This window comes from Balaenoptera physalus (genome assembly GCF_965194825.1).
Source record: "Balaenoptera physalus genome assembly, chromosome: 7".
In the NCBI taxonomy this organism is placed as follows: Eukaryota; Metazoa; Chordata; class Mammalia; order Artiodactyla; family Balaenopteridae; genus Balaenoptera; species Balaenoptera physalus.
The window spans coordinates 36,865,595-36,883,807 of record NC_138886.1 but is presented as its reverse complement, the minus strand read 5'-3'; the positions used below and the strand labels follow the sequence as shown (position 1 = coordinate 36,883,807).

The following is an 18,213-nucleotide window of genomic DNA, read 5'->3' as shown; positions in this document are numbered from 1 at the left end:
TTTTATTGACTATATGTCAATTGCTTTGTGTACATAATTTCATTTAATCCTTACAGCAACCCTGCAAGGTAGGTGTCGTTATTTCCATTTTTACAGATTAGGAAACTGAGGCTCAAAGAAGTTAAACACTTGTTCAAGTGTTTAACTTGAACAAGTCACACAGCTAATAAGTCACACAAACTAATAAGTTGTGAAGCCAGGATCCAAACCCAGGTCTCTGACTCCGAAGCCCAAGCTCTCTCCACTATTCCAGCCAGCCGGAGATGAGTCAGGGGTGGCATTCCAGGCAGAGAGAATAGCATAAGCAAAGGTGGAGAAGCAGGAAATCACGGAGGGGCATTCAGGGAAGTGAGGAGGCAGGCTGGTTGAAGCACAGGGTACCTGCAAGTGAGCAGTGATGGGGAAGTCACGGTTAGGGTGGAAAGGCAGGGGAGAACTCAGCAGGAGTATGCGGAATTTCACCTACCAGAGGGCAACAGGAGGCAAAGGGAGGCTTTGATCAGAGAAGGGGCATAATCAGAACTAAACTTTAGGAAAATAACTCTGGCATCTACCTTGGAGATTGGTTATAAAGACACTGCATTAGCACAAGTGGGAGGTAATGAAGCCAGAGTTAGAATAGTGGAGAGGAGGACGTCACTCATTAGAAATTTTAAGAGGTAGAACTGACAGGACCTGATGACAGTCTGTCCTCAGAAACCAAGGCCCAAAGTCAGGCTGGGGTCCCATTGCTTCGCGTCATCAGTAGGCACTCAGAGTGGCTGGGAGAGCTTGAGTTTAGGCAAGGAACTGGGAAAGGGGGAAAGAAAGGAGCAGGTGGAGCTGAGAATGTGAAGATGAGGCTGCAGTTAGGGGATGTGGTTAGCAGCCAGGTAGGGGCAGAAGGGATGGGGTTAGTGACTGTATCAGCCTGGAAATGGGGAAGACAAAGTGTAAAGAAAGACTGGGGAAGATAACAGTAGGAAAAATACGTCTATAGTTAGTCACTGGATCAGGCTGGGGGAAGAGGAAGAATAATTATGTGGATGGTGGCTAAGACAGGGAATGATGGAGTGAGGTCAGAGGCCAAGTCAGGCTGCAGGAGGTTGCGAAGAGATGTGGTAAGTGGCTAAATTAGGCTACATTAGTGGGATGCGGGGGGAGAGCGAAGGGACGTTGGCAGTGTCTAAGTAAAGATGGAGTTGAGGGGAATGGGGTGCAGCCAGTGGCCGGGTCAGGCTGGGTAGGGGATAGTGTTGTGGTCAGTGGCAGGGTCAGGCTGGGAGTGAAATGGGGGTGTGGTCAGTGGCCTGGCTGGGCGTGGGATCAGCAAGATCCAGTTTCCTCTTTGGGTCTCATTTCCTCTTTTCTCTTGGGGGAGTGGGGGAAGGGGATCTATAACTGGACTAAGAAATTAAGGAGGCTTAGAATCAGGGAATGGCACATAGCAGGGACCGTAAGGACTTGGCAGTAGTGTTGGACTGGTGGTGGGGTATTCAGCAGATGACCAGGAGGTATGCACTTGAATGAGTGGGTGAAAATTGTGGGAGAGTGCTTTAAAATGATGGGAAAGCTCAGATTTGCACGAGAGTAGGATGTGCGGATTCAGGGGTGGGAAGGGAGGCAGAATTCACACTGAGAACGGATGGTAAGGTGAACGACATGGGAGCATTAAAGGCAAGGGAAGTATTCTGTAAGTGGGTAGGCCTGAAGGGTGTGAAATGCAGGGCCAGGGAGGAGAGTTGGAGGGGAAGGCTTAATATCCAGGGAATGAGGGAAGAGGGAGGCAGTAGGGCTGAACTTTCAGAGGATTAAGCCATCCCCTTCTCCCATGGGAGCAGTTTCCTTGGTCTGCTTCCCCCTTAATCACCATCCCTTCTCCCCTAGGCAGTCCCCCACTTGTTACTAAGCCTTGTACACCTCCTGAGTCCCTAACCCTTTCCCACCTCCTATCTTGTAAACAACATGGTCCAGAAACCCCTGCCCCTCAACTGTGGTGGTCACAGCAGGAGCCCTAGGTTTAGACAGTAGAATGAAGCTGGAATCCCAGATGCTTGCAATTCTAGCTGAAGCCCAGAACCCTTGCCTGAAATTAGTTTGTCATTTCTCTGGGCCAAAGAAGCCCCCGTGACTACAGAGGCATAAGAGCCCTCCCCGCAAAACAAGGGCATCTACTTACTGCCAATCTCTTAAATTTTACCTGCCCGAGGTCAACCACCCTGACCTCAACTACAACACTGAAAACTGCCCGAAATTCCTAACATTAACCCTGACCCTAATCTGTCTCCTGATTCCCAGTACTGGCTTTGACACTCATCCCTTTCTTAGCACACACCTGAATCCAATCCCTGATCCCTAATTTTGATCTAATTTTTACCTTTAGCACCAAATCCCGACCTTAACCCTAAATCTTGACCCCTAAACCTAAAGCTCATTTGTCACTTGATTCCTGATTCACCCCTTCCCTGTTTATCCCTAATACTGACTATGCCAACCTTCTCTAATCCCTAAAACTGGACTTCTAACCTAGTTCCTGTTGGTGACCCTTAACCTGACCCTGAACTCTAACTTTGACTTATGTTGGCTATCCTAGAAAACAAAATAATGCCCTTAATCCAAACTTCACCTACACAAAACGCACCTGACTCACACTAATAAGTCTAAATTTTAACCCCAGTTTTATAATTCCAAAAGCTAACCTTAACTCCTAAACCCAACTCCACCTAATCCGCAACTCACCCAATGTGTTCCTACTCACCCGCTATCAACTAACCTCAAAGCCGATCCCCGCCCTGCGCCACACTGCCACCCACTCCTCACCCTCCCCCAAACCTATCTGCTCCCAGGAAGGGCCTGGCTCCCGAAAAACGGCCTATTTAACTCCGAGCACAAGCGGAGATACACTGGACGCTGACCTCTCCAACAGGACCCGAAACAGACGCAGAAGAGTCAGCGGCCCCGCCCGGCCACCCGCCTCCCGGACCTGGCCTCGCAGCCCCACCCTGAAGCCCCAGCTCGCCCGGTCCTCCCTACCTGCGCTGCCCGGCTCTGTGCCCCGCCCGCTGGTCCGCTAACCGGCTCGTTCTCCCGGTGGCTCTCAGGCTCCGGCCTCGCCCTCTCTTCGACACTCACTCGGCCACTTCCGTCCCGGGAACGTCCCCCACCCGCGGGCGGCGCCCTGGGCCCGCACTCTATGGTCGCGGGGGCTGCAGGAAGCTGCTCTAGCTCCAGCTCTCGATGCTCGGGAGCCCGCCGACTACCGGCAGCCCCTCCCCGGCAGGAAGCGAGGGTGCGGCGCAGTCAGAGAAAGCGCCCGAACTGCGCCGGAGTTCCCTTTTAGGCTCTAATCCTTCCTTCTTCTAGCCCGGGGAGAAGGCGAGGGCGGTTCCCCAGAATGCCCGCCCTCAGGGAGTGAGGGGGCGGCAGGCACGTACCCTCTATTTGCATAGCGCCCGGGACGTGGCGCGCACTGACGCCGCTTCCGCGTCGGGGGAAACTCCAAGTCCCGGAATGCCTCTCGGGTAGGTGCGTCACTTGTGTTGTGTTGGAAGTTGCGGGGAATCGAGTCTGGGATGCGGGTCCGTTTTCAGAGACCCTGCTAGCAGCTAGGAGGAAAACCCCGCTGAGGAGCCTATAGGTGGGGTCGACTGACGGTCCGGGTCGCGCATAGGGTTGGGGATTGGGGCCGGGTGGAGGGGTGAACTCCTGCGTTTCTGCACATCTTTTCCGTAGATGTCTCATATGGAGCTGGCGTTGGACCCGGGTGACCATGACCTGCTGGGCTTCCTGCTAGAGGAAAGCGGAGGTTTGGGGGCGGCGCCCGATGAGGCCTTGGAGGCTCCGCTGGGTTGGGAGCTGCCACTTTTTGAGGTGGGTAGGGGTCTGAGTCGGGGAGGCCCGGGGCCGGTTGTGGGGTGTGTCCCTGAGGCAGTGGGTGGTGATCGGTTAAAGCCTGTTAATCTGAACCCTGTGCAGGCTCTGAGCAATTGGGACGTAGAGGATTTCCTGAGCTGCCTGCCGAGTCCCCCAGCATCGTTGAACGTTTTCAGCAACTCTAACCCCTGTCTTGTCCACCATGATCACACCTATTCTCTCTCACAGGAGCATGTCTCCATAGATCTAGGTAAGTCTGAAATAAGTGAGGTTTTGGGGGAGGAGCGGACTCACGGGCCTGGCTATTCATACTTTCCCTTTTGCAGATAATGAGAGATATGGAGAAGAGGGGGCTCAGATGACTCCATTGCATGTGGAGGAGCCGGCAGAGCAGGTACTTGACTTGATTTACAGGAGGATTATTCCCGCATTGCACGGATTGGGGCCGGATTCCCCATTCCTTTCTGACATCCCTTTGCAACTCTGCTGCCCATCTCTCAGGAACCCCAGGAGACTGCTAGGCTAATACTGACTGAGGAGGAGAAGAGGCTCTTGGAGAAGGAGGGGCTTACCCTGCCTGGGACGCTTCCTCTCACTAAGGTAAGACTCCCATCGGAGGAGGGTTGTGAGTCCCAAGTAGGCCAGTTCTGTTAATTTTATATCAGTAACTTGAAAAAGAGCTGAGGTGAGAGATTAGCACATTTGTTGTTACTAGGAAGCTGGAGCATGTAGTTAGTGTGCTGGGTGCAAGGGCAGATGGTGGTTTTGTAGGGCTTGTACAAATTTTGGTGTTCTTTTTAAGTAAGAATTCAAAATTATCAGGGTAATATTAGTAAAGGAATTTGGAAAGTACTGTGCAAGCATGGGGCCCTGACACTTATATTTCACTGGTTTCACGCTAATCTACCTATAGCTGAATAGTAGAATTAAGTATTAGGGTTCATCAAGGCTGGATTGAGTAGTATAACAAGAATAAGTGTAAAATCCCGATTTTCAAGCAGTGAGTGGCGGCTTCACATGCACAGCATTGTGATACTGTGATGAAATCAATGTTCATTAACAGAAAGGTTAAAAGAATTTTAAGTTCTTAAAAGTACAAGTTGAGGGAATTCCCTGGCAGTCCAGTGGTTAGGACTCTGTGCTTTCACTGCCGAGGGCCAGGGTTCAATCCCTGGTTGGGGAACTAAGATTCCACAAGCTGCGAAAAAAAAAAGTACAGGTTGAGTCAATAGTGTGATATGGCTACTAAGAAAGTGAATGGGGTTTGGAAGCTGTATCGTCAGATACCAGTTATCTAACAGCGTTGCTGCTAGAAGGGCAGTAACCATCTTGCTCTCCTTTTTACTGGCCAGAAAGCATCTTAGTGTCCAGTTTTGAGCCCAGATCTTTGACAGATATTAAGAGGATGCAGTCCATCCTGAGAAGAGTAGATAAGATGATGAGTTTTTTGTCCAGTTTTTTTTAAACTCTGAAGAAATGTCAAGTGCTTTGAAATAGCTAAAGACCTTTGTTCTATTACGGCCCCAGAGATCAGGTGCTAGATAAGTCCAATAGGTAGAAATAATAGAGGCAGATGTTGGCTCACGATAAGGAAGTTTTTTTTTTAGTTAATAAAATTGTTACAGTGGTTTGGCTTGTGAGGGCATTAACAACTGGTCCTCGGAGGCACTCAGACAGAAGCAGAGTGCCTGTTGGTCAGGGAAGCTGTAGAAGGAATTTCCGCATTGGGAAGATCGAATTCAGTTGCCTTCTAACTCTTTGGTCTATTGTTCCTCGGATGATACCCCTTTTCCTGTCTTCTCTCAGATGGAGGAACAAGTTCTGAAACGAGTGCGGAGGAAGATTCGAAACAAAAAGTCTGCTCAGGAGAGCCGCAGGAAGAAGAAGGTGTACGTGGGGCGTTTAGAGAGCAGGTATAAAAGGGAGCGGGACTCGGGGGTGGGGAGAACAGAGGTAATTGGAAGTGTTAGGTTTTTGAAGGGAGGATACAGGCCATGCCCCCACATCCCTGTTATTCCTCCAGGGTCCTGAAGTACACAGCCCAGAATCTGGAGCTACAGAACAAAGTACAGCTCCTGGAGGAAGAGAATCTGTAAGCAGCTCTTCGACATCAGTCCTTTCTCATCCCTCCCATTTAATACTGTCTCAGTCTTTCTCCTGCTCCACACTTGATTTCTAACTAGGCAGCTCCCACGTGTAAGGTCTGGTGCTTGGCCTTTAGTGGGTCTCTGATTCTAAGAAGCTCATAGTAGCGGGGAATAAATTTACAAGTAACTATGGATAAGTATCAAGAAGGAGAAAGGAGGGAATAAGAAAGACCTCATGCGGTGGATGGCATTTGATAGCAGATAGGATTCTGGGGTGGAGGTGTGGGGAGCATTCTAGGCAGAGAGAACACAGCATAGTCCAGTCTGGCTGGAACCCTAACACAGGTGAGTTGGGCTGGAAGGTAGAGAACATATAATCCCTGGTGAGGATTGTGTGCAGAGCTGATCAGGCAGTGTAGAACCACTGAAGGGGTTTGCAAAAGGAGATTAAATCCGGGCAGAGACGTGTATGTTTGTTTTAGTGAGGTCAGGCATTTTGTGCAGAGAGAGGAAGAGATCACTTGCAAAAATAGGTCCAAAAGTAAGAGAGGATCCAGTGCACAGATGGAGGGGATGAACTTAACAGGAGGGTTTTGTTGTATGTCAGGGTGCCAGGCCAGGGGCTGCTGTCTGTCCCCTCTCTTCCTCTAGGTCCCTTTTGGATCAGTTGAGGAGACTCCAGGCCATCATGATTCAGACAGCAAACAAAGCCAGCAGCGGCAGCACCTGTGTCTTGGTGAGGATGGTGATGGAAGGAGAGATTCTCTTCTCAGGTGGCAGGGATAGGGGTGCAATGCAAAGCCCTTCTTCATCTCTTTTCTCCTGTGTTCTAGGTCCTGCTGTTCTCTTTCTGTCTCCTTTTCGTACCTGTGATGTACTCGTCGGACACAAGGGGGAGCCTGCCAGCTGAGCATGGAGGTGAGAGCCTTGAGGATACCATTAAGGAAGGACTAGGGGAGAAGCCCGGCCTGCCCTGAACAGCATTTGTCTCCTCAGTGTTGTCCCGCCAGCTTCGTGCCCTCCCCAGCGAGGACCCTCCCCAGCTGGAGCTGCCTGCCCTGCAGTCAGAGGTACCAGAGGACAGCTTGGACCATGAGCTCCAGGCTCCTAGCAATTCTTGCTGCCTCTTCTATCACATGCCTCAAGCTCCTAGCGCACAGCCTCCCCTGAAGTTGCCACTGCCTGACAGTTTCTCAACGTCCTCCTGCCCAGGTCCCATCTCTCCCCTGCATGCAAATCTCACAAGTGAGGGAGGATGGCTCTCTACCCACAGCTCCACGTCTGTTATCTTGCTGGGCAGATATTCAGGCTAGGTGTGAGGATGTGGGGGCCTCAGTCATGGTCTGCTGCCCCCAGTCTATGTTCAGAGGAAAAGGGGCGGGAGGAGGCTCGCCTCAGGTCCTGGTGCCCTGTCAGGAAGCCTGAGGACTCAAACACACCACACTTACTGGCTTTCTGGGTCTTTTATTTGTACCCAAGTATGTCTGTCACCCCATGAATGGGCCTGGGGGAATCAACTGACCTCCTTGAACACTTCATGCAGTGAGGGGGTAGGGTGAAGAAAGAAATAAATAAGTGATTCTGATGCATGGGTCACCCTCAACCCCTCTTTACTGGCACGGTTGGGTGGGGAGAAGGGAGGGCATGATTGTCCTGGTGGCTCAGGGCTGCAGGAGAGTGGGGGCGGGTGTGGAGGAGGAGGAAGGGCCAGGCTGAAGGCTGGGCTGTTAGCGCCTCCTTCCACAGTTCACGAGGCGCACTCTGGGCTTGGGTTTGCCACGGCTTCCTTTGGTCCAAGTTTGGGCCTGGTGCTTAGTCCCGTGTCCTGTTTGGCGATTGGCCCAGGGGCCTTTTTATGCTGCTGCTGCTGCTGCTGCTGCAGGGCCAGCTGCATGGCCCAGATGCTCAGCGGCCGCATGTAGGCCAGCGAGCGGAACACCTGCTGCTGGCAGTACGCCTCCGGCGTCTGGAAGGCCAGGCCCAGGCGCTCCCACACGGTACGGTAGCAGCCTTCAGCTGTCCGGAAGCCCTCCCAAGTCAGGCCCTGTCGGGAGACATGGCAGTCATATAACTTGGCAACCCCTGAGTAGCTATTTCAGCTGGACAGACGGAGAGAATAGGGTCTGTGCCCCCAGGGAGTTCCCAGCCAGTGGGGGAGATAAACTTGACTCACAGGCAGGCCTGAAGGCAGGAGATAGAATGCATGCCAGGGAAAAGGGGGAGGCTCTCTGGATGGATAAGATGACATTGAATTAGGCTGTACAGAAGTTTGATGGCTGAGGAAGTTTGCTAGGCCAAGGTACAGATGGCAGAGAGATGGGGAAGGGAGTGAGTTACCTCTTGGATCATGGTGGCTGCCAGCCCGTAGACCACACCCACCCAGACTTCATCAGACTGGACACTGGATCTGTCAGGAACACCGTGGGGCTGCATTCCATTCACAGCCCCCATGGCCCCTCCTGCAAAGCCCTGGACATTGAACTCAAAGATAGTTTGGAGAGCACGGACCACATGTGGGGTAGGAAATACCTAGTGGGGCAAGGGAAGAAACACAGTCTCTTAAACTTGGTTCCCACCTCCAGGAAAAACCCTTACCTTTCTCTCCAGTTCCTCCTCCTAGTCTCTCACCTCACTGTCTCCTTCTCCTAGGCCACTGGCCCTCAGGAACCACTGGCCAGCACACTGGTCAGACATGATGCTATGGGACTGAGGCTGAGAGCTGCAGTCATAGTTGTAATAGCGGCCTGGAGGAGGGGAAGGACAAAGTAAGGCTCCTTGCCTCCCCAGAGCTTCCTTAAGATTCCTTAGGGTCCCCCAACTCACCATTCCACAGCAGTCTCTCATAGGCTTCTTGGCCCCGGCTAAGGATGGAAGAAAATTTATCCTGGACCTCCTGTGCCCCACACAGAGCAGCCATCTTGACCATCACAGCCACAGCTGCCAGCCACAGTCCTCCACAGTAAGCACTGATCAGAGACACAGGTTCAGGGAATTAGCCTGGCAGCTCTAGCCACTCCCATGTACAAATAATAGGCAGTCGCTCTTCCTTAAGCCCACAATCTCTTGATGCCCAGTTCCCCACCTCAGGCCCCTGGAAATCCCTACCCCCCAACCTGGGGCCTGTGGTGACCCATCCATCATAGGTTTGGTCTGCATAGCCTCCATTCTCAATGAGTCCATCTTGGTCCTTGTCAAACTTCATTTCAGACTCCATCACGGCCTAGAGAGGGACCAAGATACTGAAGACCTAGATGCTAAGAAAAGACAACAGTAGCCAGCTGGGCTCTCCCCAAACACCAGGCAGCATGCCCCTGGCATGACCACTGCACATGCATCCCTTACCAGACACACAGGCCACATGTCCCTCAGGAAGCAGTGGTCACCCGTCAGGTAATAGTCCCGATAAACCTGCAGCACAAACTTCAGGTTCAGGTCCTTCCAGTCCGCAGTATCATGGACCACATATGCATTGACCCGGAGCCATGGCTCGTCATCTGGGCAGGGGAGAAAACCTGGTTCATCTGCACTGCAGGGTAGGGTAGAGGGTGCAAAAATTGAGGAAGAGAAGCTCACTTGTGGTGGAGGGACTTTTACCTGGATCCCCAACATCATGAGGCACGACGTTCCTCCTTTTCACAGGTGCTATTATCCCACTCATCAGGTACCGTTGCTGTGCCAGGTCCTCCCTGAGAGTGGCCAGAGCTGGGGGAGCAGATACACAAGCGGGGGCGGCGGGCCAGGGAATGGGTAGGCTTGGGGTAGGGCACAGAACTGTGTGTGTGTGATTCCAGAGGGGAACCAATAAGCAGGATCCACATTATGTTTGGGTGGAAGAGACAGTGTGAGGGACCACAAAGGTTCAGGGGCGTGGGGAGCTAAGAGGGCAGAAGAGGCACAAAAGGGACCCTTACCCATGTCATACTGCAGGCTGAGCTCGAGTTTGGGCCAGAGCATGACGAGGGCAAAGGAAGCGTAAAAGTGGACATCATATGTGTTGTACATGCGATATTCCTGGCCTGGAGGAATGAGGGAGACACACTGTTGCCAGGATTCCTGCTGCTCCTTCATATTGCCCTGCCTAGCTGCTCCTCTAGCATTGGGGGTGGGGCACCATCACACTCCATACCTGGCACTTACCCCCTCATCCCAACCAGCACCCTGGGATAGGCAAAACCCATCATCCCGCCTGGGGGCAGGGCACCAACTGGCCTCATGGATATGGCCTGCCATACTGCGCGCACCAGCAGCCCATACCTTCAAGGTAGCCGAATCGACCATACTCTCGTAGGAGGGGGCGGAGCTGACACATGCTCTCCACCGGCTCCTCTCGTAGGCAGTCCTCAGGAACTTCCAGCCATACTGTGCCCCCATCAGCCAGGAAGTATAGTTCATTGAACAGCGCAGATTTGTACCAGGCAGGCAAGGATCTGGGGAGTCAGGAGGAGGGAATGGTCTAATGAGTGTGGACCTCCCAGGAAAGGACGGATTCTGGGGTTCAGCAGAGTAGGGGTCCCAAGTGAATCCCAGCCCAACTCTGCTGACTTTGGTGGGTGGAGACTGAATCAAGGAGTCCCAGTTGAGGTGTGAGTGCCTGGGAGAAAGGCAAGAGATGGGCCCCATTGGCACCTGTCATCCAATACCGGGCTCTGCCAAGCCGAGATCCTCTCTTCCCAGTCTGCATATCGGCACAGTGCATAGTGGCTAAGGGTGGGCGCTGCGTCACCATCTGGGCCAAAGAACCTTGTGTACCGCCTGCGGTGGAGAGAAAGGGGAGGGATGAGGGTGTGGGCTCCAGCTCAGAGCCCCAGCACCATGGACCGTGTGCTCTCTCATTCCCATCACCTGTAGTAGACCTGGCCCTTTGCTCCAAACATGATTCTGGGCATGTCCCAAGCCAGGGAGAACTCCAAGCGGCGCTGGCCTCGAGGTGGCAGCTTGCCCATAACACACACAGCCCCAGCGATGCCTACTCCTTTCTGCGAGGGGAGGCTTTGGCCTGAGAGAAGCGCAAGATGAGTCAGCACAGGCACCCCCTTCAGCTGCAGGGGTCCCTAACATGGGAATAAAGCCTGCTTATTACCAGGCCTCCCACCCCTGCTCCCAAGGCAGGGACAACCTCTTCCCACCACCTCCCTGTCAGAACCCCCATCACCAGCAAGGGAGTCCAGCTGTCCATCCTGAAGTAGATCCTGCCACACCTGCTGCCCAGCGCTGTCAGGGTCAAAGGCTGTGAGGTGGGTTACCATGGTATCTGCCTGTTAAAGGGCCAAAGACTCTGTGAGGAGAAACTCCACAGGTATGCCGGCTCCTGACTAACTCTCCTGAATATATTCCCGCCTCCAAGTTCCAGAGGCTAGGGTGGTGAGGGTGGGACTCAGGAGTTGAGGAAGTGAAGAGACCATGGTGGCATGGGGGGTGGGCTCGGGCCAGGCTGAGAGTAGGGGTTCAGAGGCTATGGTATGGGGCAGGCTCCTCCATACCGTGAGTCGTGCAGCCACAGCCATCGTGTAGGGATTTGGAGGGGTTGGATGATGCAGAAGCAGCCCCTGTACAGTCTCCCCATCACGCTCCAGACAGAAGGGCTCATTCCACAACCCCCCTGGGGCATCGTCTTCACCCCCCAGTCCATTCCGCATGGAGAACATGATGGACACATCCAGGGCTTCATCCCCTTCATTTTCCACATCCCACACAAAGACTCCTACAGGCAGGCTGCTGTCCTGGGAGCAGAAGATCAGACTCAGATGGTCCCAGCATATCCCTTCTGGCCCCACTCCCCAGGATCAGTCCTTGGCACCGAGGATCTGACTCAAATGCCCAGCAATATACTCTGTCTTCCACTTGCATCTCCCCATATTGCCTGGCAGGCTGTCTGCCAGGAGACAGAAGACCAATTGGGCGGTGGTCCTGGGAAACCAGCATGATGTTCACTCTCCAGCCCCTCTTGCATAGGTCATGGAACTTCCAGGAGAGACAGATCCTGGGCAAGGGAGAGCAATGGAGGAAACACAGAAGGGGAGCCTCACCTGGTAGTCATGGGGCAAGATGGGTGTGATCTGGCGGCAGGTGAGGGTGACATTTTGGCCAGGAAGCTGATAGACAGTCCAGGCTCGGGGATAGAGGGCGTGGTAGAATGCAAAGTACCCACACAGGCCCCAGTTCCAGCTGTGCAGGACACTCGGGCGCTCCACAGACAGGACTTGCTGGTACACAGTCTGCCCTTTCCGGCGCAAACACACTGTGAACTAAACCAAGAAGGTACATGGGCTGGAACGGGGTAACCCACAGGTACCTCAAACAAGTCTCCCTCTCCTCAGAGTAGCTCCTGCCCTGCCAGAGCCCGCAGTGGCGACCAACGCACCGCAGCCTCACTCATCCCCCAGGCCTTCCCCCCAAGCTCAGGGTAACCACCGAGTCGTGCCTCCCCCATCTAGCTCCCTTCTCACTACTGTGGTCTTAGTGCCCTAAGCCAGGCCCTCACCATCTCTGCTTTTACCCTCTGCCTCTTCTCATTTGGATTTCAGACTGATCTTTCTTACAGAGAAATCAAGATATGTTAGTCTGTGTTTACAATGTTTCAGTGACTCCCCGTGGCCCTCAGGCTAAAATCTACCTGGCTTTCAAGACCCTTCTTGATGTGGCCTCTCCCTGCCCATCAGACTCATTACCTGTTCGAGCCCTTATATTCTGCTCATATCAAATACTGTTCCTTGAGAACACTACATTTCCTCCTCCACGCTTTTGCTCACGTTCATTCTCCATTTGGTAAAACCCCTCATCCTTCAAGGCCTAGGACAAATGCCCTCTCCTCTCCTCAAGCAGTGAGTCATTCTCCTGCGTGTCCCCCTACCCCTCTAGTCTAGCATGTTATAATGTGCTCACATTCTGACTCCCTGACTCCCCTGGAAGGGAGGGCTATGAGGGATTAATATCTCTTCCTTGGTTCAAAGTATGCCTCATATCTTTAATGTTTATATGCCTGTTATCTATAATGTATATATCAAATAATTTTTTTATGTTGTTGGAATAGTAGGTAATGGTTAAGACCACGGGCTTTTAACCGCAGAGAAAACTGGTTCTGAATCCCTGTGCTTCCATTTACCAACCATGTGACCTTGGGCACGCTACTAAATCTCTTTGAATCTTAGTTTCCTCATGTGTAAAATGGGCCTAATAATGGTACTTCCCTTGTAGGACTGTCTTTAAATATTAAATATTATACGGAAGAGTCACAAGGTTGGAAGACATTCCCCCGGGATACCTCAGGGATGAGCCACAGAGGACCGTTGGGGCATTGGGCAAGGCTGGTAAACCTGAACTAGGAAGGGCACTATCATTAACAGGACTCAAGGTCTGCTAGTCATTTCTCCTTTGAAGGTAAGCTGAAAGCTGGAGGCCTCCCTCAGACAGGAAATAGGAACTTGGTGGACAACTCAACATGGGAGGGCACTAGAGAGATATGATGAAAGGCAGACCACATGCCTCTGGCAATCAAAGGCCTTCATCACTCCTTGATGAAGGAACACAGGGAAAAGAAATGAAGCTTCAGAAAAGGGAAGAAGTCTGGAGACCTATGCCTGGGAGAGGGGCTTCCCAGGCCCCCAGCCAGAGAGACCTCCAGAGGAGTGACCACCAGCAGAGAAGCTGGCCTCTGGCTGAAGCCTGGCAAATCAGGGCGAGCAGTGGGCGCTCTGTGCATCCTGTCTTCCTGTGCATTTGTAGACTGCTGGTTTGTTTTCCCTTCTGATCTTTCAACCAGGTTAAGTGATCCTGGAATTCTCTGACTCTCTGTGGCTGGGTTCTGGCTCAGCTAGTGGAACTGGGGCAGCGAAGTAGGTAGGAGGCATTTACTAGAAAAATGAAGGGCACAGGGGTACCTTTTTTCTTTCAGGGAACGTGTGCTCTGAGTGTCTCGTTCCTATAGTACATCCTAGCACAGGGCTGGGCACACGGAAAGCATCCTGAAAGTACTTCCTGGACTGAATCATGTACATCTCTAATTGCCACATCCTACACTAGCGAAGAGACCCTTCCTGGCCTGGGAAGTACTGCCTGGACCTCTCCTCCACCTCCTGGCTCTTACTTGATCAGCAATGACTGTTTGGTGCTGGTACATTCCAGGATTAAGCTGCCAACGACAGAACTGGCCTCTCCAGCCTCGGGTGATAGTGCCTCCCCCAATGCCACCCAAGGGACAACCTAGAGAAAGAATCAGGATGGTTAGTGGGGCATGGGAGAGGAAAACGAGCCCATTTCTCACTTTCTAGACTATAAAGATGGGCTCCTCTAAACACCATGGGGATATCAAATCGACACATTGTACATTTTAAACTTACACAATGTTATATGTCAGTTATATCTCAATAAAGCTGGGGAAAAAACCCTAGGGGATGGGTCAGTGCAACTTAAATAAGCTGAAAGCCTCTTTGCCTAGCTCTGCAGTAGGCCTGGACGCTGGGCCCTCTCTGACTGGGGGGAGCTGGAGTGAGGCTCACCATAGATCTGTCTCAGGGGCACAGAGTTGATGAGGTCGATGAAAGGTGTCTTCTTCTCCACCTGGGTCTTCCGGTACCACCACTGCAAGTACCTAAGGAGCAAGGGGCAGTGTGAGTGGAGGGGCAGCGGGCGGCAGTCACCGGCCTCTCTTTGGACACCCAGCTGTGACTTCCCATTAAATGTCCCGAGGACCCATTGCCTTCACTTCCAAACCTCTCCTACTCTCAACATCTCTACAATTCAAGGTCCTCTCATCTTCCCAGTCACCCCAGGTCACCGTATGAGACTGTCTTTGTTTCTCCTCTCTACTCTCCTTAGAAGGAGCTTTCTGATCTTTCCACACCACTAACTCCACCACCACTGCTTTAATTTACTCCAGGAACTTTTGTCTGAGGTGCTGAAAGGGCCAGTTATGGTTTCCTGATTTATAATCACTCCCACCCCACATACAGGCATAGGCTGCTGTGATAACTTTCTTCTTTTTAAAATGATGATTTTTCTTCCTGATTATGAAAGGTGAAAATCTGGAGAATGCACTAGGTGGAAGGTGAAAAAAATCCCACCCCTATACAACCAGTGTTTACATTTTGGGGCATTTCCTTTTAAGTCTTTTTCTCTTTTTTTTTCTTTTTCTTTTAAGTTCAGCATTTAAACTGTAAGCTTTCTAATTTTGCTCTCTCATAATATCCCAGTAAAGCCTTCTAAAAACCCCAACATTTTCCTGGTCTTATCACAGCTCTGTATCCAATAGGCAAATGATTCTGTTTGGGATTCAAGGCTTTGACATCTCTCTCAGTCTATTTTCTAATCTTCCTTCGTACAAATTCCCATTCAGAGTGGGTCCTCGTTAAGCAACCCCTGCCCTGCCAAACTCTCTCCCAATTCCACTCTTCTCCCTCACCAGCTAGTTTATACACATTGTTCAAGCACACCACTTGTAACCATGTAATTGGGTAACCCTGCTGAGGCTTAGTTTCCTCATCTACAAAATGGGGATACCTCTTGCCCTTCCTACCTCAAGGAATGGTTGGTAGGGTAAATGGCACAGTAGATAGGAAAGCCACAAAGTGGAATATCCATGCATGCACTGTCTCAACTCCCAATCAGACACTGTCCTGTTATTTTAGTGTTCCTCATGTGAGTCTGACATACTTTTAAGTTTCTTGGGGAAAGGGACAGTGACAGACTAGTTGATTATTACCCACAGCTTCAAGCACAGGGCAGGGCACATGGTCTGCATTCAGTAACTATTTGCTGAATTTACAAAGAACGTATGTACAGACAATGGGGCATAAGAGAAATGAACAGGATCAGGAGCAAGGGGAGGGAAAATCTGACTAAAGAACAGGGAGGGTACATTCTGGGGGTGAGAGGAGAGGGAGGGAAGACGAAGGATGGGATGATGGGAAGGCAGATCTTCTTTGCCAGCTTAGAGGAAACTGGACTTTGAAACTAGAGGCCACAAAGGATTGGTGAAGGGAGGGAGGGCACAGCACGGATTAGGGCAGTGAGGGAGAAATGCAAGATATGAAGATAGGCAGAACAAAGGAGTATCAGGCGCAGAACAAGCACTCAATACATATTTACTGAATGAATGGATTCTGGCTGAAAGAGAGAGCAACCAAAATTGAGCTCTTACCGCTCTAAGGCCAAGAGTACTCTGTCTTGCTGGAGCTCCTGACCACAGTACCTACCCCCAGTTCAGCTCCCTCTCAGAGCCCACCTTTCTCTCACTCAACTTAGCTGCTGGTCATTCCTGACCTATTTGGCCTTTTCCATTATTTCAGCCCCCACTTAAGAATAATCATTCAGAACTCTTCCTTGTCTCACCCCTGCTTTCTCCTCAATGCAGGACCTCATCTCATTCCAAAACCCCTGTGTCAGTGATCCCCACCCTGTCCTGGGATGCAGGACCAAGTCCAGGGAGCTGAGCACAGCTTCAGGCCTCTGTGATTCGGCTCATACTTAGGGACTGGGGGGCTAGGATGCCTACAGATGGGCTCTTGACCTCAATGTCCCCACCACATGCACCCCAATGTGCTGCTCTCAGTACCCCAGCCCTAGATCCTATTTTGACCCAAAGCCTTTTGGGGTCAAAACTAGGCTGGGTCAATTTCAGAAGCAGCCTGGAGGGATTATTTTTGTCTGGTACAGGCCACCCAGGGGAACTGGCAAAGGAGTCAGATACCCAGGCAGCGGCAGGCCCTTCCCACTGCCTAGGGCTTGGGTTAGGTACATGGGCTCCCCACCCCAGCCCCAGAGCACTGACTGCAGAAGAGAAGGAGCCCCTATTTAAGAGGTTGCCAGGGCTGGGTTTCCCGAACTTTAAGCCTCCCTCCCCAGCTCTGTGTTTACTGTGTGGACTGACTCAGGATGACCTCTGGGTGATGCTTTCTGTTCTCACATCCACCTGTTCCTGTTAATAGGTCTTGGCCCCATCACTAGTCTTTGAACTCAGTGGGGATCTGGAGGGATCTGGAGAAGTTCTACAGCCCAGGATAAGCTCTTGGAGTGTCTGCCAGCCTTGTGTGGGGGGAGACCAGGAAATGCTCTGGAAGATTATTACTAAGCTCTGGGGACACCTAAGGCAGTGCCTCTCTGGTCAAAGGTCTTTGCTTTTTATATAACGGGCCATCTATTCCGGAATAGAGTGAACAGCACCTCTTATCGCTCTCTCCTTAGGGTTGAGAGCAGGAAGGCTCTCACCCTCTCCCTGGAGCCAAAGCTTGAGGAAAGAAGCTGATGGGTGTTGGGACTATTAAATGCTGTGCCTAAAAAAGGTTCAATGAATACTCCAGCTGCTCAGGAGAATCTGGGGCTAAGAATCCCGCCCCCTCCCCAGAAAACAACATTGTATCAGTACCACAGCTGCCAGAGTATCCCTTCCTACCTGTCACAAAGTATAGCTAACCCCAAAGAACAAACTCTGGAAGAGAGGGTGCATGTGAGAGGGAGCCCAAATGACTACAAGGCGCAAACGCTCCTGCTCTTTCTTGCTAAAAAGACAAGGTACTGGAAGGAAGGGGGTTGCAAAGAGATTGGACCTGGTCTCCCCCTCCAAAACCATGGGCTTAAGAATTATGTTGGGAATGGGGGCCACCTGACTAGGACAAGGTATCCACCTACTTTCTCACCCTTTCCTGCCTCTGCTGGAACAAAGTGAGGTATAAGGTAGTCTAGGCAATGGGATCTACTCACCTCAAGCCCATACCCAAATGCTTCATTAGGTTGCTTAGTGAGACATTGTTGGCATTAAAGGGTTTCCTCTTCTCTGCAAACTCGTGAGCCAGGCAGATGCGCCAGCCAAAGGGAGGCACCTGGTAGCCCTTGGCTTTACCCTCATAGGAAGCCATCAGCTGCCCAAAGTCCTGCGGATTGCTGTAGCCCTGCTCATTCTGGGGTTGACTGTCCTCAGGGTTCTGGCAGTCTGTAACCTGCACAGCCTCAGTGCCTCCAGTATTTTCAGGGCAATAAGCCTGTGGATCCCCTTTGGCACAGCTGGTCTGTTCCGAGGCTGGGACTCCGGTTCTCATATTCCCTGGATTCTGGGTCCCCACGACCTCGGTGGTCTCGGTTCCCGAGCTTTCTGGTACAAAGTATCTGGCCAGCCAAGCCCAGATGTGGGCGCGGATTATTGTTAGGTGTTCTCTCGGAGGGCCGGCCTCTGGGGAAAGCTGAGGTGAGCTGGTGTCTCCGTGGAGCCGGGTAACTGTTGCTGCTGCTGTGGTGGCGGCGACAGCAATAAAGCCGCCACGGTCTCCCCCTCGGTCGTCTCTCT

At 51.9% G+C, this 18,213-nt stretch overlaps 3 protein-coding genes across 9 annotated transcripts in view; 1 reads left to right on the top strand and 2 right to left on the bottom strand.

The window, feature by feature from the left end:
* The window catches only part of TLN1 (talin 1), a 31,809-nt gene extending 28,629 nt beyond the window's left edge, over nucleotides 1-3,180 (bottom strand). For 2 of the 3 annotated variants that reach the window (XM_082468540.1, XM_082468542.1), the window contains exon 1: nucleotides 3,013-3,152. The gene's annotated coding sequence lies outside the window, so the exon portion shown is untranslated. Of the gene's footprint in view, nucleotides 1-3,012 lie in introns of all 3 variants that reach the window. The other variant, XM_082468541.1, reaches the window with a different exon arrangement.
* Nucleotides 3,181-3,358: 178 nt separating this feature from the next.
* Nucleotides 3,359-7,524, top strand: CREB3 (cAMP responsive element binding protein 3). Of its 3 annotated transcripts, none has more exons than XM_082468745.1 (10): nucleotides 3,359-3,500; nucleotides 3,712-3,849; nucleotides 3,955-4,102; nucleotides 4,179-4,246; nucleotides 4,354-4,452; nucleotides 5,659-5,765; nucleotides 5,876-5,944; nucleotides 6,591-6,675; nucleotides 6,773-6,857; nucleotides 6,936-7,524. In XM_082468745.1, exons 2-10 carry the CDS (start codon nucleotides 3,712-3,714, stop codon nucleotides 7,250-7,252), a joined length of 1,116 nt encoding a protein of 371 aa, XP_082324871.1. In that variant the 5' UTR covers nucleotides 3,359-3,500; the 3' UTR covers nucleotides 7,253-7,524. The 3 variants fall into 3 exon arrangements, with proteins under 3 accessions (XP_082324871.1, XP_082324870.1, XP_082324872.1); XM_082468744.1 differs by having other exon boundaries at nucleotides 3,491-3,616; XM_082468746.1 differs by lacking the exon at nucleotides 5,876-5,944 and having other exon boundaries at nucleotides 3,491-3,616.
* An 8-nt stretch (nucleotides 7,525-7,532) lies between these two features.
* GBA2 (glucosylceramidase beta 2) lies at nucleotides 7,533-18,120 on the bottom strand. 3 transcript variants are annotated; one of them, XM_082468625.1, is made up of 18 exons: nucleotides 17,634-18,114; nucleotides 14,435-14,526; nucleotides 14,023-14,138; nucleotides 11,966-12,184; nucleotides 11,420-11,659; nucleotides 11,092-11,194; nucleotides 10,782-10,935; nucleotides 10,566-10,691; nucleotides 10,194-10,366; nucleotides 9,851-9,955; nucleotides 9,534-9,641; nucleotides 9,282-9,433; nucleotides 9,053-9,159; nucleotides 8,763-8,905; nucleotides 8,568-8,683; nucleotides 8,277-8,468; nucleotides 8,113-8,167; nucleotides 7,813-7,983 (listed from the first exon to the last, which is right to left on the bottom strand). In XM_082468625.1, exons 1-18 carry the CDS (start codon nucleotides 17,966-17,968, stop codon nucleotides 7,952-7,954), a joined length of 2,568 nt encoding a protein of 855 aa, XP_082324751.1. In that variant the 5' UTR covers nucleotides 17,969-18,114; the 3' UTR covers nucleotides 7,813-7,951. The 3 variants fall into 3 exon arrangements, with proteins under 3 accessions (XP_082324752.1, XP_082324753.1, XP_082324751.1); XM_082468626.1 differs by lacking the exon at nucleotides 8,113-8,167 and having other exon boundaries at nucleotides 7,533-7,983; nucleotides 17,634-18,120; XM_082468627.1 differs by lacking the exon at nucleotides 8,113-8,167 and having other exon boundaries at nucleotides 7,533-7,983; nucleotides 11,420-11,654; nucleotides 17,634-17,667.
* Between the last annotated feature and the right edge of the window lie 93 nt (nucleotides 18,121-18,213).